The following is a 27,964-nucleotide window of genomic DNA, read 5'->3' on the forward strand; positions in this document are numbered from 1 at the left end:
ACCCTGCACAGGACTCCTCAAAATCCCTGGCTCTGTCCAGGACCTACTGAGCAACATTTGTGAATAACACAAGATGCTCATTTTCCATCCTCCTACATCTTCTTCCATCCACCTCCTCAAGCTTACATAAACTCAGAGAACAGCAAGCAGACTGAAAAGGAGCTGTGCCTTAAATCTGACAAAATAAAAAGACAGAGAAGGCAACATAACATTTTTCTATATTTAGCTGAAAACATCAAAATGCTTACACACTGGCCTCTGCTATCAAAAACTTTAATGATAGCAATAGATGCAGAATCCAGATGTATATCTGGGTATTCACCACAACATTCTTTCAATCTGTCTTTATTTTTGAAATTTTTCATAACAAAAAGGGAAAAAACTTAAGTATTCCTGTATTCTGAGATATGTGATACAGATGAAATAGTAAAGAGTAGGGGAGAACATATAGTCTATGATAAAAAGGTGACAGCCAGCACCATTGTTCGTCATCATTCTCTAATGTCAAGTCTGTGAGTTCAGAACGCAAGTAACTTTTTTTTCCAGAACAGGACAGAGCAGCACCAATACACAAACCTCACATGATTCCAACTATTCCATGGATAATGCTTTACCTAAGAAACAAAGTACAAAAACATGTCTTATAAAATATGAATAGGATGGGCCATGGAGGCTCAGCAGGCAGAGTTCTTGCCTGCCATGCAGGAGACCCAGGTTCGATTCCCGGTGCCGGCCCATGCAAAAAAAAAGTATATATATATATATTATATGAATAACATATGGAGCAGGAAGTTTCAAACTGGGCTACAGAGTCACTGGTCTCTTTGGAGGTTCAATTCAGCGGCCAGAGGTGGAGACGCCTCAAACATAGATATAACAGGATGTTTTCAGCATGGCTGCATAAGTTCTAACTTACAACAACTTAAATATGATTATTTCTTGCACATGACCTGAATTCTACAGAAAGATGATCCCAGGACAGGTTGATTCAGCAGCTCAATGATGGATCAAGTCTGTGGAACCTTTCCTCTTGGCCATTTCTGCCCTCCCCTCAGCATCACATCCTCACTGGTGTCCTTTACAGGGGAGAAAAAAAATCTCCTCACAGTCCTCAAGCAAAATTCCCTTCAAAAATGTTTTTATCAACACCCAATTCTAAATCAGCTGCTAGAAAAACCAAAGGGAATGACATGACTGACTGACTAATCGAGACCCATCTGGGTTGGATTGAGCCAGGTCTCCCTGCAGTGGGCGGGTGCTCCAGCTGGACAGTACCGAGCTAGGAGCGGAGATCTGTCCAAAGGCCACTGTCCATCTGCTTCGGTGAGCCTGCTGCTTCCACACCCCCAATGCAACCAGGCAGCCCTGCATTTATCTTTTGTATTCCAGGCTTCGACTGAAAATTCTGTTCAAATAAAATCTTCAGTGGGTTTTTTTGTTTCTTTAAGTTTCGTTTGCTTTATAAAAACTGTAGTATAGGGCAACCCTTTGAAGTCTTATTTATTATTCAGGCAGGTAAAAATTTCATAACTTTCTACATAATTCCTATCCATCAAATTCAGAGCCTAAGCTATTTTGGTGCCCTGACTCTACACATAACTCATTTAAATCAATCACCTTTTTTATTTTTGGTTACACCACCCTAGAATGAGACTGGTTTGGCAATCTTGGCCCTTGCTGGTACTCCAGAAATCCATCTTCAGACTTCTTTTCTGGCCGGGGCTGACATCCAGTTCCAAAGCCCTGCTACAGTCACATCCTTGTTGGCATGACCAAACAGTTCCATACTTGTTTGATAAATAGCTGCTGCATCTTCCCCCAAAAAAGGCAGCAGCTCCTCAGCACTGATCAACTAAAGAGTAAACAGGGAAGCAGACAAGGGTCCCCAGGACGTCCACTCCACCTCAGTCTCTGGACAGATGCTTAGAAGATCACCCCAACCAAGTCTCACTGCTGTTGCTCTCCCAGAGGATCCTCTCCCTCTCCTAGAAAGAACAGGGGGGAAAGGGACGGAGGGAGAGCTCCAGCACCCACAGCCACATCAACAATCGCAAACACCCATTAACTAAATTCCCTTCCAGGAAAACAGCTTTTCATGCTTTCTGTTTCCATGCTTTACAATCACTTCTCATTTGCAAAAACATAACCTCCCTGTCTGCAGGTGAGGAAGCGTTAAGCATCATCTGCAACCAGATGAAAACAAACTTAGGGGAGACTTGTTCCTAGCACTCAGTATATAAGACTTGTTATATCGCATATTATAATTAGTTATATGTCTGTTTCTTGTCTTCACTGAGCATTTCCCCACGTCAAGATGTCTTATTTTTTTAATGTACCTCATTAACATGATAGGCCAAAAAAAGAGAACAACATCTATCTCACTACCAGAGAAAAAGGCTAAACGTTTTGGAGTGTTTTCCTGCAAATTGCACAAGAGATTTTTTCTTTTTTTCTTTTAAATAAACATTCTATATCGTGAACATCTTTCTCTATCAACTGCCATACTACACAATCTTTATGGATGTGCTGTTGGACAGTTACACTGTTTCTTCCTTTAAATAAACAGAAAAACACCTTGGAAATGCATCCTTTGTACTGTTTCCTTAAGAAACTCTTGGTGGAGTGTCTGGGTCAAAGCAAACACACACGCTGATATGAACTGCTAATTGCAGATTCCATTTTAAAGATTTCCTTTTGCATGTATTAACTCCTTCAATTCTCATAGAAAACTTGCGGGGTAGGTACTATTCTTGTACTGAACTTACAGATGAGAAAAAACTAAGGCTCAAAATCAGAGCTAGTAAGCAGCACAAAACAGGATTCAAACCCAAAGTCGTGGTCCCTACCCACATGAGTTCTGGCTTCTCAGATGCAACAATTCCTAAAAAGGATCCTTCCCTTGAAGCCAGGGAAGTGTGCAGGCCACATAAGGGCACTCTGCTGTTATAAGGCAGCCACAACTAAAACGACATCCTTCATAACCCCATAGCAGTTAATATTACAGCACTTTCGTGCCAGGCCCTGATTGTTCTAAATGCTTGGTATGTATCTGCTTAATCCTGATAGGTGCGAGGTAGGCGCTATTAATGCTTATTTTATAGAGGGGGAAACCAAGGCACAGAGAGGCTTGGCAACATGCCAAAAGCCCCTATTAAGTGAAAAAGATGCAAACTGAGACAGTCTGGTTCCAAGCCCTGAGCTACTACCTTATCCTGAAGCTAGAAAAAAATTCTCTGCCGCAGGTAATCATGACCATACCACCGTATCTCGCCATCTTATTTCCCAGCGCCACCTACAACCACTTTTGGTTCCTGCCAGAAAGAACCCTGACTTTGTCTCATTTCTTCATGTCCTTCCTTTTCCTACTCCTCATCAACAGTCTCCTCCTTAATTCAGCCTGCTGTTCTCTTACTACCACTCAGTCCACCCATTTTGTCCTCATTTTCTATTCCTTCCATTCCTCTCCCAGCCCTAAATCAAATTACACAACGCCAGAAACCACATAAGTGAAAAAGAACAAAACTTAACAACTCAGCTCATGAACACACCTTACTGTACATATAGCCAAATGCACGTGTTCTTTCCCTTAAACTATATGTATTTGGTAGATGTGTAATGTTTACAAATAAAGTTAATAAATGAAATACGACTTTTTAAAAACAAAAAGACAAAATATTTTTAGAACCCCTTCCCCATCTCTCCCCACACCCAAAAAAAACTATCTACAGTCCTTGAGATCTGACACTATGTTTATAGTCTATTAATTTAAACAATATGCTTCAGGGGTTTTCTAATAACTACGCTTATGTTAATTTTTTCTTACTGGTATGTTGCCTTCTAATCATTGATTACAAAAGAATACTCATCTTCCACATCCATTTGGTGAACTGGAGATGTTTTACGCATAACTGAAACTCAAGACTATGATTTAAACAAAGTTTTGCACATACTTATTAATATATTAGAGATTCAAAATATTGTTCAAAAATATCTTTAGTTCAAAACTACCTCATCAATTCGGAAAATATAATTATTTAAGGGTTACCTAAAATTCAAAATTTCAACAAACTATTGTTAATCAAGGATGAAAAACAAAGAGGAAAACCATACTATACATTTAACTATTAAGCATTATCTACAAATAAACTGATGTTACTTACAAGTCACCATCATTATGGATGTTTTAAATCAGCCCCCTTTAAGCTAAACTACATATTTTTATTTCAACTGTACTTTTAAATAATCTTGAGATCAAAGTTTTTGTAACTCAATATCGCATCTTCCCAATTTATATGTAAAAAAATTATACTATTCCATCTTACTGTCTTTTTCTCCTCATCTTCAGATAGGAGGAGATTAGACTAAAGAAAGAAATGAGAGCAAGTGAAAATTTCCAAATTATTTCATTGGCATCCTGCCTGTAAATGTGTGAAATTAAAACTCTGGGGACCTGTTATATGGTTCCCATCTCAGCTCTCACACTTCTCAGCTGTGGCAAGAACTGAAACCTTGAGAGGTAGATGAGCAGTGAAAATAGAGCAGTTACTTCACATCTGAGTCTCAACAGTAAAATGTAAAATGAAGAGATGGTTACTTTCCCATGGAAGGTTCTATGAATTAAATAAGCTAATACTTACTAAAAACAACCAGAAATGGGTGCACGGGTAGTTTAGTGGTTAGAATGCCCGCCTTTCATGTGGGAGACCGGGGTTCGATTCCCAGACCATGCACCCGAAAAAAAAAAAGCAACCAGAAATGTTAAGTATTTGATAAATGTTAGTTCTCGACACACAGAATCTTGGTTTCATGACGATCGTTTTTCAGACAAGACCCACTTTACAAAGTTCTGAGGATCACATGAGAATATACAGCAATATGCTGTAAATTAAAAAGTATGATACACCAACAATTACAAAGAAAAACCAACAAGCTTAAAAGTATAGTTTTGAAAGTTAATTAACTTTTTAATCTTAAATTATTTTTTTAGGTTACCAAAAAAAAAAAAAACGAAGCTCATTATAATAAAAATATTCAAGTGGTCGAAAGCAGTGAAGTTCAGGTCATGCCCATATGGTGCTTTTGTACAAATCTGAATAAGGCATCTCCTCTGGGAAGACACAGCTCCAGTATATGCAACTCCACCCGGCAACCGTGCATGGAGTGGCATAAAGTAAAACGCTCAAGTCTGCCAACCCCTCCTACTCCCGCTCCCCAAAGGCCACCACAGATTTAATAGATCTTCAATTTCCAAGAATATCTTAAAAGATAAATATTTAATTTATTTACTAGAAGAAACATGCTAAAGTATTTTAATCAGATTTCTAGTTTTTAATAAGAAACCATGCGCTGAGGGATGCCAAACATATCCAAAACTGACATTCCTGTCAAATCACTACCCAAAAAAAAAAAACCTCCAAAAGTGAGAAGTTCAGAAAACCAACAGCACACCATAAGAACATCCAGGCTAAGAGCATTTTTATTATTATTTTTTAATCTCTACAAAAGCTCCATTAGAAAGTAATCCAGAGAATAACCATATCAAATCTGTAGAGAGGGCCTTTTCAATATAATAATGTTAAATATATATATATATACACAAACCATGCAAATTAGAATAAAATGACTATGTAGAAAAATATTTAAAGTTGTCCCTAAACCAGACTTAAATGAATGGAAATAATTTCTCCCCATGACATGAATGATTACAAAAGGCAAAATAACTGACATGGAACGTGAGAAAGCATTAATACAAAAGACTGTGATTTAGTTTCCTATGAGTAATACCTATAATCATCTACCTGATTAAAATCGCTAAGGGGGGGGCAGGTGCAGAAACAAAAACAAAAACAAAACAACTGTACTTGCAATTCAAAATTTATAGGCAATGCTTTTTCTCATCTATATCTTCTTTACCACTTTCCTATTCTAAGTACTTTAGTATACAGGTTTCAGTCCTCTTGGAACATCTCTCTCCTTCTCTAGTTTCCCTTTTTATCCCCAATTCAAAGGCAGAAATAAGAAAATGTAAATAGTGTCTCCTCTGTGTGTTTAAGTGACAGAGGCACCTTAAACGCGGCAAGAGCCCAGGTCACTTGGTACCAGTGTGTCCATAAGCCCAAATATGCTCTGAACTTGAAATGGACAATATCCAAGACACAAGCTTTGAACTGAGGGCCTGTTTTGTTTTGGTTTTAAGCTCCATTTTTAGATTTAGAATTGCGATCTTCACTGAGGAGCAAACTAATTTTAATGGACCCTTTAAGGACCCAAACTTGAAGAGGTTTGCCCAACCAGGCAATTAGGGATAACCTTCTTTTCCCTTTAGCTACGGGCCTGAAAACCCTTCCCATTTAACTAAACCCACTTTCAAGTTAAAATGAAGCTTGAATTTACTAGCCAGTAAATGGATTTAAAAAATCAAGGAATAGAGAGCAAGTGCTTTCTCCACCTCACTCTCACATTTCGACCTTAAATTACCCCAGCTCTCTAATGAGTGGAGAAGTCACTGTGAAGGCGTCTAATTACCAGCGATTTACACCAACCTTAACCAATTTCAGGATCACAGATGAGATTTTCCCAAAACATGAATCTGCTCATTACATTACATGAAAGTCAAACTAACAGGCAACTTGGGTGCAACATTTATCCACCTGAAAGGAAACTGATAAGTGGAGTATTAAAATTCACAATAACAGCATATTCCTCATGGGCAGTGATTACACACAGGGATAACTATTTAAAATATGAAGACCTCCCACAGAGAGGACAATTTAGGTTAAAATAAATGAAGCAGAAAGGGACTCATCTTTCCTCAAGCGTTTCACAAAACTCCAGGAAGAAACAAAAGGATTCTCCTGCCTTAACCCGTGGGAATCTGCTTCCTCATGTGAATCAACCCACACATTCATTTGCTGAGTTTAAAACTGGTAACAAAACAAGTTTAAGATATTTACACACACAGCTACACCACAGCACACACTGCCTGGAAGCAGTTTCAGTAGCTGTATTTATATGAATTCCAATCAAAGGAATGTGATTTGATTTCATAGTTATGCCTATTTGCTCATTAAGCCTCAGGATATACTGAAATATTCCTGAAAGAAATCTTCCCACTGATTTCCCACACGAAAAAAAAAAAATAACAAAAGAAAAAAATGCTTGCCCTCAGTACTCACAACTTGTGTAAGATAAAGAATTCCCTTGGGCATGTGCCTACAGATACACTCAGAAATAATATAGAAATAAAATCGATTTGATCAAAAGTCCAGGTTCAATGTGCCAGTAACAAAATCTGTGCGGTTTGTCGTGGCTGCTGGGACACTGGCAATCCAAAGTTGCAGCAGAGTAATGAAACCCAAAGAACCGCCAAGAAGTGCATCTCTAAGCAACGAACATTCACAACCTACCACTTAACAGAGCACCAGTCTAATAACATAAAAGCTATTTTCTGGGAGCCCCAGAGAACAGAGAGAGAGGGGAGGGGGTCCTCATAAGGTTCACCAATGGGTCTCACTGGTCACCACACTTAAACGTAGGTTTCTTCTCTTGCTCTCTACCCAGCTCCCTCCACTAAGAAATGCTCCTCCTGCATCACCAAGAAGCTACAGGGAAACCCCAGTCTGGCTGGGCTGGGAAGACCCAACAAGCTTGACCTTCCCAGGCCATTATCGTGACACACCTCAATTTTATTCTTCCTCTCCTGCTCCCAGGGCCTCCTCTGGGCCCCACCCTGCTTCTCCCTCCACCATATCTGCTGCAGAACACCCACTTCGGTACTCTCAGGCACTGGGGCCCAAGAGATACCAAAGCTCCTGGGGGCAGGCCATGGAAGTCCCCAGCGGGGTGGGAAGTGCCTGTGCTCCTTTCGTCCAGCAGGGTTTCTTGCAGAATTTTTTAATAAAACACTTCCTTCCATTTTAACTTACTTATACCTGTCCTCATGCCCTAACAATGCTCCTGTGCGCACACACAGCCACGTGCACACACGCAGCAACATGCACATACACACACTGCTCTGCCACGTGCACACAGGGGGCTGGGCCAGAAGAAAGATGTGTGTACACACACCACCCTGTACTATGAATGGCCACTCCCATCCAATAACTGAGACTTTTTGTTTCTGGGCCAAGGTTTTCTGCCAGGCTCACTTCCCTTATAATGAATGAATTATGCCCGAGAAAGTTCCTCAGTTTTCCCTTGGAAAATGATCTGTGATGGTCTAATCCACCTGTTTACCAAACGTGCTTGGGCATGTTGGACCCCAAGAGTTGGACACTAAGATTCAGCCTGGAAACCACCCACTTCACCCCCCTACTGCATAAACCATGACAGAACTCTAAGAGAAATTGGATCAGTTGGCTGAAACCTGATACCACATGCAGAGAATGTTTTCTAGGTTTGCTAAAATCATGTGCCAGCGTGGGTGAGCAAGGCTATAGAACACCCTTCATCTTCCAACTTCCATCCCAAAGTTTTACCTATATGTAAGACTTTCTACCTATCATTATTCAATCTTCAACACAAAATATGTTTTGAAATGTGACTCTTTAGATGTCCAATAGTTCTCAAACTTTAGCATGCATCAGAATCCCAGGGAGGGCTTGTTAAAACAGACTGCTGGGTCCCTCCCCTAGAGCTTCTGATTCAGGAGTTCTGGGGTGGGGTCTGGGAACTGGCCTGTCTAACAAGTTCTCAGGTAATGCTGATTCTGCTAGTCCCAGGACTCTACTGTGAGAGAAACGTGGCCCTCCACCTCTCACTCCTCATTTAGCTCCTGTGACTAACTCAGCAAAGCACCTACTGCTGTTGGTCTTCCCACCGCTCATTCCCCTTCTTCCTTCCACACAGGCAAAGCCCTGACTGTGTTCCAGAGACCACAACCCCCCTTGTGATGTGGGTAAACGCTGTTGGGCAAAGTTGGTCACAGTGGCCCCACACTCCTTAGGCTGGTGATCGGCTCGGGGTGAATACAGGACCCATTTTTGACCTGTGAGATGTAAGGGGAAGTCTGCTGAGGGGTACATCTGAAACAGGCACAAGGGCTTTTAACCTACCCCCGGATGTTCAAGAGGGAAGCTGGGTGGCAGCGAGGCCAGCAGCTCAACTGCAACCTTGAGGGCAGTTGGACAAAACACGGAGCACAGCAGGACAGACAGGTAGGAAGAACCTGGCTCCCTGATGATGATGCTTACCTGCTGAATAAACCTACCCTGGAAACACCCTGCCTCTGGGCTTCTCATTAGGTGACATAATACATTCTTTATTGTTTGAGATGGTTGAGTCAGGGTTTTCTGTTAGTTGCAGCAGAAAATATCTAATCACAAAGGAAAGCAAGCTAACGAGAGCATGGCGGAGGACTGAAAGCAAGTTCTCAGCATGTATTGCAAAGGCATGTGTTCTACAAAGCCATCTTAGAAATTCCAGATTTAAATATTCCAGATTTTTAAAAGCTATGCAATTGAATGTCAGTGAATGATCCATACTTATAAATAATGTAAAATTAAAATTAAGGCTCTATCTAAATATACAGTGAAGTATTATTGAAGACACAACTCATGAAAGTCTAGGATATAAATTCCTCTTGTACTAAGAGCCATGCTCATTTTTTTTCTTGGGTTTGCTAAGGACTACCAAAGAATTCAATCTCTTCTACACATCAATCTTAGACTTGGTCTCCTACCAAAGGCAGACTGTCAGTACATATAACTGGAAAAATGGTTTTCCAACCTATTTCACTGTAGAAACAGGTAGACAAGTGTCATCTAGAGAGAGGACACGTAGGATTATTTGCCAGTTCTGTCACCTCTGAAATCTAGACCTTGAACAAACTGTTTTACCTTTATGAACGTGTTTCTTCATTTATAAAACCAGACTATTGCTACATATCCAATTGGTTATTTAAGGATAGCACGTAAAAGTACTTTGTAAACCATAAGGTCCAATAAAAGAGTAATTATTTAAATCTAATTTTAATGGATTAACTGGATTAACATAGCCTGAGGTTAACAGATAAAGATTAATCATGATCCCATAAGAATTACCTCACCATAAAATCTTCAAACACTATTAACTGGAAATTTGTTTGCACTGTTATTCAAACTGAACTTCATCTATTGTGAATTAAGTGGCAGCTAAAGGAACCGATACCTATAAGACAGTGCAACCCTAAAAGCCAATGTTGTACAAGGCATGACCACAGCATGACAAATTACTTACTCTGTATAATTCTACAACAGTCATTTTGGGAGTCTATATATGATATTTTTGTTTTTACTGGAGCTATTTTCTGGGAGCTACCTTCACATGCATCAGTGGGTTTATATGGACATTTCACAAGTAGAAAAGCGTCTTTCTTATTGCGGTTTTAATTCTAGCCCAACAGCCAGATGTCATTTAGAGCCATGTTTTCTGAATGACGTACTTGAATAAACTAGGATAAACACAAAAGGAATTGGAGGGAAAGGGAAAAAACAGAAACAGCACTAAACCCATGTTTCTCAACTGGGATATGCATATGTGTGTTAGAGAAAACAACATTATGAGATAAATGAGGCCATCTCCCTGGAGCAAAAATTTTAGTAGAGGATTTTTGGAAAGAAAAAAGAATCAGTGAATAATTTTTAAATGACTGAAAATTTTCAATATATTTGATTTTTTTAATTTAAAGAATTAAAAGTACATCCCCACTGTGGAGGAAGCCCTTGGGAAAGACTACAATAAGCAAACAAGACTTTCTTCTTGTATCATTTATAAACTGGTTAAAATAAAGGCAATTCTAAAATATGGCTCTATATTTATTGAGCACCACACCATCTTTGAAATACTGTCTAGACCACCATGGTAATTATTTATAAAATGACAACATTTTTTCATTACATTTATTGGGGGGAAATCACTTTTTACTCTAGAGTCCTATTTTATATGTGGAAGACTCTAACAACCTACTAATAATCTGATGACAATTCATTTAAAATTAAGTAACAAGCTCCCAGGAGACTCCATTATGTTAATATCACTGTTCCTAGACAGAGAATACTGTCTTGGGAAATTATATTTCTCCTTTGAACCTTGAAATCCTAAGTTCTGTGACCTTCTTAAGCAAAAGGAGGCTTGGTGTCACAACACATCTAAAACAGCTTTACAGAACTAATCAATCCTGCGAAAATACCTTCTTTTCCTCAGCAACCCACTCTGACAAAATCCAAAGCATGAAAGAAGTCTAAAACAAGCAAAATGCTAGCTCATCTGGCAAGGTTGTGGTGCTGGCTTCCTGATATTTACTCATATAACATCCAGCCTCCCCAGACTTCAATTCTACTTTTTTGTTTCAGGAATGTTGACATTAATGAAGTGTTTTGTCTAGTTTTACTCTAGATTAATCCTTCAAAATGTACCCTGACTTTAATATTAAAGGTTCAAATATCTCTGTCAACATAAAGAGACAAATTGGCACAAACTTTCCAGCGTATATGAAAAGATATATCTAAGAGGATTAAAAATTTCCATGAAATCTAACATTAGGATTCTGATCCTAGTGCTACGTTTTTAATCAATTTCAATTGCAGGCAAAATAAGGATATAAATAAGTATCGAAAGCTTTCTGAAACAATTCACAGCTAAAAAAGCTAAAAAGGGCTTTGTGGCTTGAAAACAAATTTAATATACAGCAAAAACCCTGTTTAAATGCCTGTACTGTGTTAAAGAAAACACCTAAATTATGAGATCTATTACAGTCAAAGAAAACTCACTTTACACTGTTACAGCCAGAAAGACCATGATTGAACTCATTCATTCTGAACTTAATGTGCCATGGGCACCCACAGATAAAGCTAATAACCCATTCTTTTTAAAGACACACCAAATGCAATGACCTGATTTAAAAACGACAACCTCTAATACCAATACTGTGGTTTCAGTGGCAAATATGGTTTGGGGGGGGGGGGTTGGAAATGAAAGAACATGTGATGTATAACAAGTAAAGAAAACTTAAAATATATAAATGTGGATTCCTTCATTTAATAGCCCTTTACCTGTGTGCCTGGTACTCCCAGGGAATTTAAGATGAAAGAGACTCGTCTTGGATGAGACAGGACCTTGGGTATTCTGAGAAAGGCAATTTCAGAGCAGGGGAGTAAGTGTGCTATGTGCAGGGTGCTATGGGAAGTCAGACCAAGGGGGTCAGCCTGGTGAAGGGGGTTTTCACAGAAGAGAAGAGTGCGAGTGAGAAACAGCATGCAGTAGAAAGCTGGAGAAGGGAGCACAGCTATGTCACAAAAGGGCATGCTGAGTCTGTACTTTATCCTGAAGGAACAGAGTCCACGAGGGCTGCATTTAAGAAGAACAACTGGACAGGATGTATATTTTAAATACATCACTCTGGTGGGATTATGAAGAGCAGGTGAGAGTAGCTATAAAATGGAGCAGACAGACTGAAAGAAGATCCAGCCACACCCACTGGAAGCGTGAAGGTCTCAAAGGAGTCAAGGGCAGCACCCCAATTTTGGCTTATGCAAATGAATGCATGGTACTGCCATTCACCAGGAAGGGCTATGCTAGAGGAGAGCATTTAGGGGAGGTGGAGAAAGGGAGTCGGGAGCTAAGTTCAGGAAACACTAACTAGAGGGTATGTGAAGGCTAGTCAAAGAGAGTTCTCTATAGGTTAATGAACCATCTGGAACCAGGCAAGACCGCTGAGGAGAAAGTTAAATCCACATCCAACTTCCTTATACAGATAAAAAAAAACAACAAAGCAGGTGAGATTACCTAAGGAGACGACAGAGTGGGAGAAAAGCATCCAAGATGGACCCCCTTGGGGGAGGGGCACGTGCTCAGGTTAAAGAGTGTAAGATCACAGCAACAGATAAGGAACTCCGGGGTTTTGTTAAAAACACAGCAAGTTTTGAAGGGGAACAAAGAAAAGTGAAAAGAAATTCTGCTCCCTGTGGGGGGCTTCAGGAGTCCCTTCACTGCCAAAAGTGACTTCCCCTAAAGATTAAGTCATTTATTGTCTGCAATTATATCTTTCAGTATGTTGTTGTTGAAAGGGTAATAAGATCTTTGTGTTAAGATTGTTTGGATGTGCCTTCGGGAGAATGCCTTTTTCCTTCGTTACTAATCAGATAAAAGTACATTTTGGGGGGAAAAAAAGAACTTTCATATACATTGCACTCATGGTTTTTATAGCCATTTTTAAAAGATGAAATAATATACTAGTCATACTTCACCAATAATTTAGCTTCTCTTATTTTAAATATACCACGGAGGGGGTGGTGGAAGGCTTATTAGAGATACATACACAGAAAACCAGACAAGTTTCCCAGACTGTATTCAATTCGAGTAAAAGCTGAAGTCAGCTCTCATTTGCTCTCATCACTGAATGCCCAGCAGCAACCTTTTTTTTTTTTTCAGCAAAGGAACCATTTACTGCTGATATCTGAGAACACCCAGGAGAAATTTGGGGAGAGAGTGGAAAGAGGAAAGAAAGTTTTTCAAATATGGCTTTTCTGGCTTTCAACCAAATACAATTACACAGCATCCGCAGAAGATGAAGTCAAGGTAATCTAAACAAGAACTTGAATGAGGCCAATTACCCTGAAAGCTTTCCCAAACTGTATCTGAGATAATGGGCAAGCTGCTCTAGAACCCTTTATCCTACAATCAATGGGGGTCTGGTTATGGACCCACCTTGGGCAGTCTTGGGGGTAAAATAGAGCCCTCTTCACAATCTACATTCTATCCAGGGAGAGAGTTCAGTGCCACTTACACTTTTCCTGGGACATACTGAGTCTTTTTTTCTGTTCAAGTCTACTTCTCACATCCCACTTTAAAAACTACTCCTCTTTATTGGTTCTTTCAGAGAAAATGCACTCATTTTCAACACTTAAATATTAGCTCTAATGACTTCAAATCCAACTTACCATTAGTAGGAAATGGCATTATGGGGTAGTAATTGAAATTAAAATCACCAAAAGGTTGAAAAAATGTGTAGAGATACTAAAAACTTCATAAATGCATTTAAGAATAAATGACATTAAAATTGCAGGCCAAACTCTAAAGGTGGTTCTTATGCAAGCTTCAGGTAAACCTTGCTACCTATCATGACCTCCCAACCCCCAACCAGGACCATTCCAGGAAATCCTAAAGAACATCTAGGGCAATATGTAAGATTCCACAAGGGTTCCACGCACTAGAGTAACTTTCCAGAAACCTACAACCTCCAGATGGGTCTCTGTTCCACATAAGTACTGAACCTAGCCCAGCCTCTCCAGAGCATCAGATATTTCCATCTCCCTACCCCATATTAGTGGCAGACACTTCCAATATCAAAAATTTAGAATGGCCATAGCCCAAACACCCCTAAAGAGAGTGAACAAATGAATACGAATGCTGAATCATTAAACTGATATCTCTTTTAGTCTCCAGTATTTTAGAACAGCTAGAAGTAAAAACCTAACACTGTGAAACTGTATAACCCATGTCAAAGTCTGAAATATGTTCCACAACTAATTGTGGTGCTGTGCTTTGAAATTTATAGCTTTTTTTTATATATGTTATTTTTCACAAAAAAAGAAGGAAAAAAATTCAATTGTGATGATAAAAAGTGTTTAAGCCCTCTAGCCTCCTATATTCTGGAGCAGCTAGAAGGAAAAAAATCTGAGAGGATCATATGGTAGCCCATGACAAATTCTGGGATCTGTCCTGTAACGCCTTGTTGAAGAGTGCTTTGGAAACTACTGCTTTTTTATTTCTTTGCTTTGTATATATGTTATACTATACAATAAAAAAAGTTAAAAAAAAATGCAGGGCAAACCTAGTGTACTCTATGAAACCCAATGTATTAATATCAATGAGTTTATACTGATATAAATAAATGACAGAGAATAGACAAATTCCAAATAATCTATGTAGCTACTCCACTCTCGAGGCAGTAGAATATAACTCCCCACATCCTGAGTGTGGGGGGTGTGGGTTGCACTCAGTGACTTGTTCCCAACGAGTATGGTAAGGAATGAAGGGAAAAAAGAGTAACTTTACAATGGAGAACACTGACAGGTGCTCTCTTGGCCAGATCAAGGACAATCATCCAAAGTGATAAGTATTGTTGATGCAGATACCCCTGATCTGATGTGCTGAGAATGGCACTTTCCCTCTATGCTCTTCCCCCTGACGGACTCACAACCCCAACCTAAGCATGTGCAAAACGTCAGACAAACCCAAACTGAGGAACACATTACATAACACCCACCCAGGTTCCTCATGACTGTCAAGGTCATTAAAAACAAGGAAAGGCTGAAAAATTTTATCAGCCAAGAGGAACCTAAGGAGACAAGATGATTGTGTAAAATAGTACCCTGAATGGAAATCCTGGGACAGAAATAGAACATTCGGGAAAAAATAGTGAAATCTGAATAAAGTGTGAAGCTTGGTTCACTGTGCCTTACCAATGTTCGTTTCCCAGCTGTTACAAATGCACCACAGTAACGTAAGACGTTAACACTACATGAAACTGGATGAGGGATGTACAGGACTCTCGTACTATTTTGCAACTTTTCTGTAAATTTGAAACTATTCTAAAATTAAAAAGTTTATTTAAAAGGTAGCAACACATTATATGGACTTTTGGGAGACTGAAAAATTAATTCTTAAAAATTCTCAATGGTGTAGAAGAGAGTACTTGAGTTGACTAATTTACCAATCACAGAGCATTACATTTATAGAGAGTTCTTTGACAGAATTCCAGAAGCTGCATTTTCAGAAAATAGAAACAAAGAAGGTTTTCTAATAGCAGCAACCCACCCATGTCATGATCTTGTCTTTACATTAAGGAAGAAATCTCAACAACAAAAAGAAACAAAGAGGCTTGGAAATTAAATTAGAAGGAAATTAACTAATGATACAATAAAAGCAAAATACTGGAATATTTACTATCACAAAGAAAAAAACGTATACAACGGTACTGACCAAACTGTAAGCTAGGATCCATTAAGGAGTTTAAAAATCAATCCAGTAAGTAGCAACTAGTAGTTTTTAATGAAACGATATGGGATCGAAAATAGAGTACTGGCAGGTAGGAAGTAAACAGAATTTTGTGAAGCTTTAGTTCTATTTTTATAAAAATACATAGATGCACACATTCATACATCCATAAATATATGCCTGTGTGTAAATATACAGTTGTGCTGTAAAATTTATTTCTTTCTGTGAGATGCTGTCAAAAAATGTAAAGGCCACTGTTCGCAATTCCCCTTCACACTCACCCCTTCCATTCTGAAAACCTGGCACTGTGTCAAAAGACTGACAACGATAAAACACTTGTAATACCTCTATATTTGATTTTTTTTTTAAAAATTGGTGAAATGAAACTAGGTCTAATGAATAAGAATGGAGAGTGATACATCTGCAAAAGAAAAGAACAAATAGAAAGGGCCAGGCAGCAAGTCCATCTAATGGCCTCAGGACGCCCACACCACACCTGGATCTGCAGCCAGGCCTCTCTGAGCTCTACTCACATACTCAATTGCCTCCACTTGGACGTGTCATTTCAAGTCTGAGATTCCTGGGAAACAACCAAAGTTCTCGATTTCCCTCCTACTAAATCCCTTATCGTCACAGCCACCATCATCACCCCAGATGCATAAGCCAAGTTCTAGAAGCTCTCTCCTATTTTTCTCTTTCCCTCATACTCCACAACTAATCTGACCAATAATACATCTGTTCCACCCCAAAAATATATTGCATCACTTTCCATGTCTGTCCATCACCACTGCCACCACCCTAGCCAAACCACCAAGATTCCTCACCTGTTTTTTTTTTTTGGCTCTCATAGACCCAAAGAGGATTTTGACAAATTTTAAACCCTGTCCCAAATGTTTTTGTTCCACATTTAAAACAGTACGAGTTTAAATGGTAGCCAAGAAAATATTTTCTGGCATATTATAAATATTGACTTTTTAAAATAAAACTCACAAACACTCTGTTAAATATATCCAATGGAATCTAAATGCCGCAGTAATAATATCTACCATTATTCATTTTTTTTAATCTATAAATAGATTCTTCTTTATTGCTGGATATTCTATATTGCTTCTTTTCCTCCTTGAATTCTTATTTCTATTGGATGCCTCACCCCCAAATTTTAACCAAATATGTTTAAACCTTTTGTAAGAAACTATGGATATAAAGTGATTTCTTTTTCTTGTAAGAAACTATGGATATAAATTGATTTCTTTTTCTTTCTAATGTCCTATGACCATCGGGGATAAGCCCACTCCCCAAAATGAGTTCATGTTTCTGTAAACGAAAATCACTTACTCCTGAAATGAGGCAGAGTTAGCCACACTGAGAAACTTGTTCACACAAGAAGATGTGAATGGAGGGTTTTGTTATAGCACTGTCCCTAAATTCTCCAAATTCTCTTAGTGTTTTTTTCACACACAAAAAAAAAATCACAGTGATTTTATTATTAAAAATAAATTTTGTTGTCCTACCAGCTGCCAATTTGACTGGGTGATCCTTCAATTTTGTTCAAAATAAAGATGTAGAAACTACCAGAGTTACTAAAGAATCAGTACTCAATGAGAATCAGTCACTCTCTTCTAACCCATACCAGTATTTCAAACTGTCCCTTTGTTTGCCCAAGATAAAACACACAGGAGATCATACATCTATGTAATGATATTAAGAATTACTGATTGCATATGTAGAGTGGAATGATTTCTAAATGTTGTGTTAATTTTTTTTAATTAATTAAAAAAACAAATAAATAAATAAATAATAGGGGGAACAAATGTTAAAAATAAATTTAGTTTAAAGTGCTAGTGGTAAATGAAAGCGAGGGGTAAGGGGTATGGCATGTATAATCTTTTTTTTTCTGTTATCGTTTTATTTTTTTCTGTTGTCTTTTTAATTTTTTTCTAAATCGATGCAAATGTTCTAGAAATGATGAATATGCAACTATGTGATGATATTAAGAATTACTGATTGTATATGTAGAATGGAATGATATCTTAAATGTTTTGTCTGTTAATTTTTTTTTAATTACTAAAAAAATTTAAAAAAAAAAAAACACAGGAGGATTAGGGATGTGCGAGAGCTTTGCCTTCCTTTTGCAAAGTGGAAAAGTGAGATTGTGAAATGACAGGTGGAAAAAGAAAGAGGATCTATGGACACTGGGGATCTGGCAGCCGATTCCCTGGAAGAAAGCCCCCATGCACAGGTACCACTTAGAGGGTCTTCACGTAACTCCATGGAACACATAACTCAGTTTGACAACAACCACCGACCAAGACTGCCCCATGACCAAGGTATTCTCTTAAAAATGCAATTTACATGTCTTTAAAATTAGTTAGTCCCCTACTTAAAGTCCTTTCACAACTCACACCATATTTAAAAATAAAACAGCCTCTAAGGTCCTACTTTATCTCACTATCCAACAAACCACTCGGGCCTCCTCTAAATTCCTGGATTGCTGCCAGCACGTCCTGCCTCAGGGCCTCTGAACGTGTCATTCCCTCTGAAGAGCACTCTTCCTCTGCCTGCCGCAGGGCCAGTAACCACGCAGCCTCCAGACCTCAGCTGGAATGTCACCTTCTCAGAGGGGCCTCACCTGACAATCCCACCTACCACATTATTCTTTCCCACAGGAGTCTGATTCTCGATCATTCTCATCACAAGCATTGTTATTTTAACCTACTTAAGGTAAAGTCACACTCCCCTACCACACGCAATGCAGGTCTTATGCAATGCTTTATGTCCAGCATCAGCACCGTGCCTGGCATTCAGTAGATACTTATGAACGGGAGGGAAGGGGGGTACGACCCATAAGCACGTCATTGGACAAATGAAGTTGGGGGGAGGGGGTCTAACAGTTTTCTGAATAACCTTATTTTAAAACAAAGGTAACGTTAATTATTAGAGTACAGTTATCAAAAATGCCAAAGAGAAGGGCATAGTACTGAGACGATCAGATACACAAACACACGCATATACTAAGACTTCAGGTGGCATCTAAAGCGGGCCTGTAGGCACTGGCCCCCATTTTTGTTCCTTACCTCTGTTCTTGAGAATGCTCCTCCACCTCCTCTTCGGAATCACCCTATTGAAAAGAACACGTTTTAACAGTTGTTTCAAAGGAAGACAGAATGTCCAAAGCAAACAGTTCAAATCTTACGGGGTGATGAACTTGAAATGCACATCTAAAATAGCACAGTCAGGACAACCGTGGCTCAGTGGCAGAGTTCTCACCTGCCATGCCCGAGACCCAGGTTCAGCTCCCGGTGCCTGCCCATGTCAAAAAAAAATAAAAATAAAAAATAAAATAAAATAGCACATACAAAAAATATTAATTGAAAGACTGACACTAGTGATGACACTACTAAAAAGTCACAAACTGCTAAATGATCCCTTAAATATTCACTGTTAAGTAAATATTCTACCCATTTAAAACTACAACCCAAACATAATCTCAAAACAATTATGACATCACTTCTCTTCAAGAGCGTTTTTTTAATGTTTAAGTTTAATGGTAACTAAAATCCCCCAAAATACAAAATGTATTGTTTAACTCAGAGTCTCCAAAGTGAATACCTGCTATACTCAACGTAAAAGGGCTGATTGTCTTATAAATGGCATAAATATCCACCTGAAAACTCTCCCAAAATTATCTCCCAAGCTTAACGGACCCAAATCTGACCATGTTGAATGTACTGAGGATAAGAAGAAGAGGCGCTTGAAACAGAAACAAAAGCACAGATCCAATTAAACACTACCTTTGGGATCGGCAGTGTCTTCCATATCAGATGACGTATTATTCTTTCCTGAAGCTCACCGCTGGCTTCAGGGATACCGACCCTTCCAGTTCTCCCAGCTCCTCCCAATCACCTCCCGTGACACTGCCTGGCTGCCCTGCCCTGCCCCTCCCACCTGTCACAGCCACAGTCCCCCTGGACCCAGCCTGGAGTCTCCTCAGTCTTCTCCACACTGATGCACTCAGGGGTCACCACGGGGCCCAACTCCTGTCTCCAGGCCCAACTTCTCACCCAAAGAGGATATGCAGATACTTGACAAATGCCTATCTTTCCACAAAAGCCAGGACTCAGGGGAGTTGTGTTCAGGATAGCCTCAAACCCACTGGAGGTACGCCACAAATTTACTTCCAAACCCAGCCAGGACACATGGGCTGTGACCTTGGGCTCTCCTGAAATAAATATGGCCAACACCAGGCATATCAACATCAAGGGTCCTGGCCAGTTGGCTTCTGTTTTAAACCACCACCCGCTTCTGTCAACAACCACCGCCCCTAGACCTCGAGGCAAACCTTAGGGTCATCTCTCACTGCTCTTCTCCCTTCAGCTCCCACATAAAGACCTACCCCACTCAAGTGAAATACAGTTCAGGCCTGTGCCTTCTCCATCCCTCCTGCCAGCAAACTAACCTTTACCATCAGCACACCCCAAGCCTGGATTACCACAACAGAACAGGGCTTTCCACTCTGGTATAAGACTCCCCTGCTTTGACCCACCCTGCATGTCACTGCAAAAACAATCTTCCTCCACATTAATCATTATTTACCAGGCAGATGGGATGGACCCAGCATTGAACATCATCCTGTTAATTCACGATACAAGAATCTACAGAGGCTCCCTCTCCACCAGTCAGATACACTTCAAACTCCTTGACCCAGGGCTCAGCACAGTTCAACACAGTGCTTGACATGCCCATCCCCAATCTCTACAACCACATTAACAGATGCTCTGGGATCCCCTTGAAAATGTCAGCAGCAAAACACTGAATTCTACCACATGAGCCTCTGGGCTAAGGAGGCCACTCGCGCCTGTTTGCTAGAGCAATCTTCTAAGCCCTCTTCCTTCCCTAAACCCTAACGGGTACCCACTGCTCCTCTCTGCTTTCATTTCCTACATTTCACTACTTGAATAAGTTATCTCACCTATAACAGGAGGCTCTCAAAGAGTGGGGACCAAATCCTAAAGTTCCTCCACCAGCTCTTGGCAGTGCCTCGGGGTCCTTGCCACCTGCTGTTCTAGCTTTCTCATGTCTTTCAAGGGTTGGCTCAAATATCACCTTCTCAAAGAATCCTACTACTTTCACCACTCAAGTTAAAAGTGCAACTCCTGCCACCACCCCACCTCAGAAATCCTTCTCCACTCTGCCACCACAGGGTTTATCACCTTCCAACAGACTAAATAAATTACAATTTAAAGCTTATTTATTGCCCATATGCCTCCACTGAATTGCAAGCTTCACAAGGACAAGTATTTGTCTGCTGTTCTCGCTGTTACATCCCCAGCACCTGTGAACAGTGCTTGGCCCGCAACAGATGCTCAATAAATATCTGCAAAGCTAAATAGAGTCTAGTTATTTCTCAAATATGAGAGGCTGTGACTCTTTTTGAAAACTTCATTAAGCAACATTTTCTAAATCAAAACAGAACATGAAATTATTTCCTTCCCACACACAGCTTCCCCACAAAACTACTCTCCTGGTCAGACTGTGCTGAAATTCATATAATAACATAGTGGCTAAAAGCATGGGCTCTGGAACTAGTTGCTTCCTAGATTCAAATCCCACTACTACCACTTCTTTATTACCTAGGGCAAGTTATTCCTACCCTGTGCCTCTATAGTTTCATCTGAAAAGCCAGGTAAAAAAACTTCACAGACTTCAGTGTATTAACATGAGTTAATACTCCGTAAGCACTTAAATGGTGCCTGTAGGAGGCAACCCATGTTATTATTTTCCGATGTTGACAGAAGTAGATTACACCAAAATTAAATCTCTAGGACAAAAAGATTTCCAAATACTAATCAATGATTCACTGACTGGAACAAGATACTATTACATAACACAGTACCTGAGATGATAAAGGGAGTTCAGATATTCAGCGTACTTATTTCCTGTTTCACTTTCTCCCCATGTCCGTTAACTACCCTCAGACTTAAAGACAAAGGAAACAAAGGACACATGCCGTTTTTAAAGGCAGAGACTATGTTATTTGTCACTGTATCCCAGAGGGCCTAACTGGGCCAGGCCCATGGTATTTGGTAAATGAATGGCCAGGGCCAGAACCTACCGATCGCAGACTCCAATTCTACAGCAGGTGGCAGCTGCTCCTAACTCAGCAGGCTCTGTGTCCAAAATTTGCTAACCAGGACTAAGACTTCTCAGCAACAATTGAATGGATTAAAAGAACAAATTCTAGTCAGCCCTCCTTGTTACTAAAACTGATACAAAACAGGGCCACCAGGCTTTAGAAGCCCAGACCTTCTCCAGAGGAACCCAGGAAAAACGACACACACACACACACATACAACAAAGGAAAAAATCCACAGGTAAGACGCTGCAAAAAACTCAAAGGAGGAAAAATGATTGCCACTGCAAGTTAAGAAGCCAAGAAGGACTGGCCCTAAAGGAAAAGCAGGGCAACAGCATTTGTTCTTCCATTCAACAGATGACCCGACCCTGGGCCTGCTCTGCCAAGGATCAAGCTGGAGCAGCCTCCCCACCACCGACCTGAGCATCAGTCAAGGGTAGGACTGCAAAAGGCCCTGAAGACCAGAGAGGTCAAGCAGACATCACTCTGCGGATTACAGGGAATCACAGCAGTTTCTGACCTCGAAGGCGAGGTATGAAGGTGCACAAAGCAGTATCTTGCACACACACACAATTACCTCTTTTTTAAAAAAATAATTTTATTCCGAAAACTTCACACACACAAAGTCCATACATGGTGTACACTCAATAGCTCACAACAATCACACAGTTTTGTATTCATCACCATGTTCATGTTTAGAACATATGTAACACTCCAGAAAGAGAAATAAAAAGAAAAAACTCATACATCTCATACTCCTTACCCCTCCCTCTCATTGACCACTAGTATTTCAACCTACCCAAATTGTTTTACCCCTTATCCCACCTATTACTTGTTTTTTTAATCTCTCATTTCTTTTTTTTTTTACTCATTTGTCACACCCTGGGAAAAAAAGAGCATCAGACACAAGATTTCGACAATCACACAGTCACATACACAATTACTTCTTGACAAGCTAATGCAAACACTTGTTTGGTTCCCACACCATCACTACTCTGGATTCAGTATGTTGAAATATAGTTGAAGAATAGTCAAAAGAGAGGGAAAACTAGACAAATCTAAGAAAAAAATCACCAACATGTTTTTTTGGTTCCTTCCTCTCATCATCACTTCATTTTCATGTCATGGAGAAATAGTTCTTATACCTCCTACACCAAAATATGCCACAACATAAAAAAGAGTATAAAACAAAAACACATGAATAATAAATCTTATCCATATAGTTGTAAAGCGCTTAATAACACTAAGCTATTCACTCTGGTTGAGCCCCTTCAATACAGGAAAGCCCCTCCATGCACTCCTGTAACCAAGTCTAAGGGTCAGTTGAGATTCCACCAAAACAAAAGGTAACATGTATTAAGTAGTTTCTAAATTGGGGGCACTTAACCCTCTCAAAACCCTCTGAATTTTGCTACTACCCCTATTCTGCAGATGAGAACACTGAGGACTAAGAGGTGAATTAACAGAGCTAAAAAAAGGATAGAAGCTGGATTCAAACCTAGGTATCCTGGCAGCGGATCTAGCAGTGTTCAACAACTGAATTGTTACAGCTGGCTTTACTAAGGACGTACTATCAAGCTCTCCATCACTTAGAGACCCATTTTTTAAAAAAGGGGGAAACAAAGACCTCATTCAACAGAAAAAAATTTCAAGACAAGTAACTGTAAAAACAATTAGTGTTGGCAACACTTTAGTGTTCTTTTCCGCTTGTTCAAAGCCACATCTTCTCTTGCTCCTTTTTCCCCTTAGGTTCTAAATCCATCTCCCTGAATGAAAGGAACCCAACCTACTGCTTTAATTAAGGCAGAAAACGCTCATATTTAAAGAGCACCTATAAATATTCTCTTTTCAACAGACTCTACATGAAACACATGAGGGAACTTCTCTGAAAAAAAAATTACAAAATACTTTGAAAAGAATTTCTTAAAAATAGCTTTCCTCAGAACTCCCTACAATTGATGCCAGATATACATCCCCTCACCCCTGCCCAGGTATGTGCAGGGTAAAGTAGTTCCCAAAAGGTATATTTAGAGAGAAGACATATTTAGAAAATTATTTTGAAGACCAGTTTCACTTTCATTATAACTTTTGATTAACGCCTCCATAGGATGTATTCCAGAACAGCAGCTTCTAAATTCAAACATTTTTTATCAAAATAAATTGCATTTTATATATATAAACAAAAAAAAATCAGAAATTAAGAATTTTACAGAATAACTTCTGAAGCTACAAATAAAATAAGTAAATCATATTGTAGGCCTTGACATTTCTATATGTGAGCACTATGAGTAAATCTTCAACTGCTGTAACTAATGAGAGTCTATAATTTACTTTCCCTTCAGTCTGGGTTGGTTTCCAACACTAACCAGTAAGAGGTGGAAAGTACAGCTGAGTAAAAATGCAAATACATATAGATATACACCAGTGGTTCACAACCAGCGAGCTTTGTCCCCCCAAGGACATCTGGTGGTGTCTGGAGAAATTTTTGATGTCACAAGTAGGGGATGGAACGAGTGCCACTGGCATCTAGCAGGTAAAGGCCATGGCCATGCTGCTAAGCATCCCACAATGACAAGACAGCTCACAACAAAGAATTATCCAGCCAAAAATGCCAAGAGTGCTATTGGTAAGCAACCCCAATAGACAAATACAAATAATTTTTTTAAAGTAAAAACCTCAATTGTTGAGTATTCTAAAAGGATTAGGAATGATTCTTAATTTTTCCTTTGTATCTTCTGTATTTCCCTCCTACATGAAATATTTACAATCAGGGGAAAAAGCCACTTAGGAATAACTTTTAAGAGAGGGAAGACTATCAGCTCCCGGTTCTGATAGGGCCTTTTCCCAAAGGACTGGCCTCATTCAACCTGCTGGCCTTCAGAGAAGGTCCAGAAAATTGTTCTATCACTTCTCCCCTGTGAAGTTGTCGTTCATTAGCCCTGATTATAATGAACAGGCCAAATATCTCAAACCAGTATCTCTATGATTCACATACAAGCGAGAAAACTTAAGTGCAAAATTCACAGCCTCTTCAATGAGTTTATAGACAGACATTCCGCTTTCCTGCTTTCCTAAAGGGCCCAGAGAGATAAGGTAGAATTAAGTGATGCCACCAATGTGAGACGCAATTTACATCTTAGAAAATCACTGCATATAAGCTAAATATTCCCTTGTTAATAAAAAAAACTGCCCCCAAATGCCTTTTTAAAAGAGTCCTCCTACATTTGCAGTCAATGAGAATTTCTCATAAAAGTTCAACCTTAAAATAAACATGAAAGCTGGGCAGTGTTGTCTGTCTGTGTTGTGGCAGCAAAATCCTATATGATGCAGCAGATTCCCAATAAAATGTTAGTAATTATTTTTGCACATGCAATCAGTATTTCATACGGGGGGGGAAAAACACACAAACAAACCTGAAATTCAAGTTCTCAAGAGGGTGTACTCTAACACAAATTAAAGGTACTTGGAAAAAATCCAAGATTACAATCCTTTAAAGTCACATCTGCATCCCACAGCTACTTAACGCTAGTGGCAAGCAGCACTCACTAACATTTATGAAATCGATATTCTGTTGTCCTCAACCCGCCATCGTGCAGTGCCATTCACAAGCCACCCGCGCGTCTGGAGGGACCAGAGCGCACACGTTCCTCGCCCACCCGGGACCACAGGCCGGCGGCCGGGGCACACGCCCTTCCCTCACCGCCGCTGGCCGCGGCCCTGCTGAGGTGGCCTGGGTTCCCACCTCCTGAACTTGGGGCCCGGCGTGACTCACGCCCTGTCACATGGCGCGGGAGGAGGCCGGGAAGGCCACCGCTGCCAGGTGTTCGGGCTCGGCCCGTTTATTTGCCTTGCAAAGTGGCCCGAGCGCCGCCGCGGCCGCGCGGAGTGGGAAAGGCCGGCCTCTCCTCCCTCGCCCGCCCGCCCGCCGCGTCACCTGGTCGTCCTCACCTGAGTGGGCAGCAGGAGTTCCCCTTCTTCCGCCTGCCACAGCTCCACCACGTTCGGCAAGGGTTCAATCGCTACACGAACACCCCCACCAAAAAAAAAAAAACACTGCATTTTCTTTAACGCATGGAAAAGAAACGCTTCCTGTCCCACTATCGTCCCCCAATGCCACCCCGCCTCACCCAAACAAGTCTGGTTTTCCTTCCAAACGCTAAGGCCGCCCGCAGAGCGAGGGGGAAGCTAAGAACACAATGGACTGGGGTGTCACTGGGCAGCCCCTCGGCCAGAAAGGCGACAGCGGGTCTCCGCGCTCCGCCCTCGGCAGCATGGGGGTCCCACCGCGCCGAGGGGAGGATGAAGCCACCCCACCCGGCATCTCAGCTCCGCATCCCGCAGCAGCTGCGGGCGAGCGTCGCAGAGTCCAGCTGCGGGGCGGCCAGCCTCCGGGGAACAAAGCTGCAGGACGCCCGGCGGGCGAGCGCGGAGCCCGGGCCGCAGCCGCGAACCAGCGCGCGCCATACAAAGCGGGGGCTGCGCCGGGGGCGCCCCGGGCCCGCGCACAAAGACTCCCGGACGCGCGCGGCTAGCGGTCTACGCGGCTCGCCCTGTGCCCCGAGAGTTCCCTTCTTTCAGTTGTTACGGAGCGGAGGGAGAATGGGGCAGGGTGATGTGGTCAGAAAATGTTATCAGCCGAGAATTGCAACAGCTTTCCTTCCTCCTCCTGCCCCTTTCCCTTTCCCTTTCCCTTTCCCTTTCCTCCCCTCGCTTTCTTATAGATTTCAGCAGTTCCTTAAAAGAAAGGGCGAGGGGGGGGCGGGGTGGAGAGGGAAATCAAGCAAAGCGGCGCAAGGCTGACCTTGTCCCTGAGCCCCTCCCGGGCGACAGCAGGGCAGGAGGACCTGGAAGACGCCTAGAAGGAGGTTCATGGCCGCGGCGGTGCGGCAGTAGCAGCCGGGCTGCGGGCGTCGAAGCCCCGCCATGCTGGTGCTCGCGCTCCTCTCGGGTGCTCGCTGCGCTCGCCGCTGGCTGGCGCCCGGGCTTCCTCGCCCCGGGCCCGCCCCCGCGCCGCCCCGCCCCGCCCCGCGCCGCCCCCGCCGCCGCCGCCGCTGCCGCCCGCCGCCGCCCGCCGCCGCCGCCGCCGCAGCTCGGGCCCCGGCGCGCTGCCCGCTTTGAGCGCGTGTGCGCCACAGATAGGGAGGGATGGAACGCCGAGGGGTGCGGGGAACGTCGACAATGCGGACGCGGCTGCCGCGGGCGCCCCGCCCCGACGCGCCGAGCACATGGCCGCTGGCCTGTCCCGCACCGCGAGCCGATTTTTTTTTCCCCCCAAACCTGAAGCGCGGAGACACTGTCTGCGGCTTACGGTGGCCGGAGGCAATACCAGGCCCCTTTCGCCAAGTGCATTTTAATGAACTTTCGGCTGGTTTCCGCTTTGTTTGGACACTCAGGCCACGGTCGGGTTATTACTCCTGGGGTGGGACGTGGAGGATCGGGGGTGGGGGGCGGCGGTGCTGGTGGGAGTGAGCAGGCGCGCTGCAAGACGCCGTAGACAGGATATTAATGAAAATAATGCAGTGGTTGTCAGGAAACGCGAGTGCAGCCACATGGCTACTGCCAGTTGTGCAGCGAGGATATCCGGTGGCTGCAAAGTCTGTAATTTAGAATAAAAAGAGCTCTCCCAAAACCCGGGAGGCTGACCTCAGCGCCGCGTGGCGGTGGTGCGCTCGGCACACTCGGTGGAGATGGTCCAGGTTGTGACAGGTGGGAATGCCTCTTCTGAGGGGACTTATAGCTTGCAAATACTCTCCTTCGGTATCATATCTGGATTCAATCAACCCTTCTGAAACATGATTGGGATCGAGGACGTGGTCAATTGCTTGTTTCCGACATTCACAGGGTAAGAGTAATACT

General features: G+C 41.6%; 1 protein-coding gene across 3 annotated transcripts in view; it reads right to left on the reverse strand.

Annotated features, from left to right (window-relative positions):
- Positions 1-27,072, reverse strand: part of TMEM131L (transmembrane 131 like) — a 168,259-nt gene extending 141,187 nt beyond the window's left edge. For all 3 annotated transcript variants that reach the window (XM_077139755.1, XM_077139756.1, XM_077139754.1), the window contains exons 1-3: positions 26,910-27,072; positions 26,057-26,127; positions 19,050-19,093 (exon numbers count right to left, since the gene is read on the reverse strand). In XM_077139755.1, the coding sequence (XP_076995870.1) occupies positions 19,050-19,093; positions 26,057-26,127; positions 26,910-27,033 (239 nt within the window). In that variant the 5' untranslated portion in view covers positions 27,034-27,072. The remainder of the gene's footprint in view (positions 1-19,049; positions 19,094-26,056; positions 26,128-26,909) is intronic.
- Between the last annotated feature and the right edge of the window lie 892 nt (positions 27,073-27,964).

Source organism: Tamandua tetradactyla, chromosome 22 (genome assembly GCF_023851605.1).
Source record: "Tamandua tetradactyla isolate mTamTet1 chromosome 22, mTamTet1.pri, whole genome shotgun sequence".
NCBI classification, from domain to species: domain Eukaryota; kingdom Metazoa; phylum Chordata; class Mammalia; order Pilosa; family Myrmecophagidae; genus Tamandua; species Tamandua tetradactyla.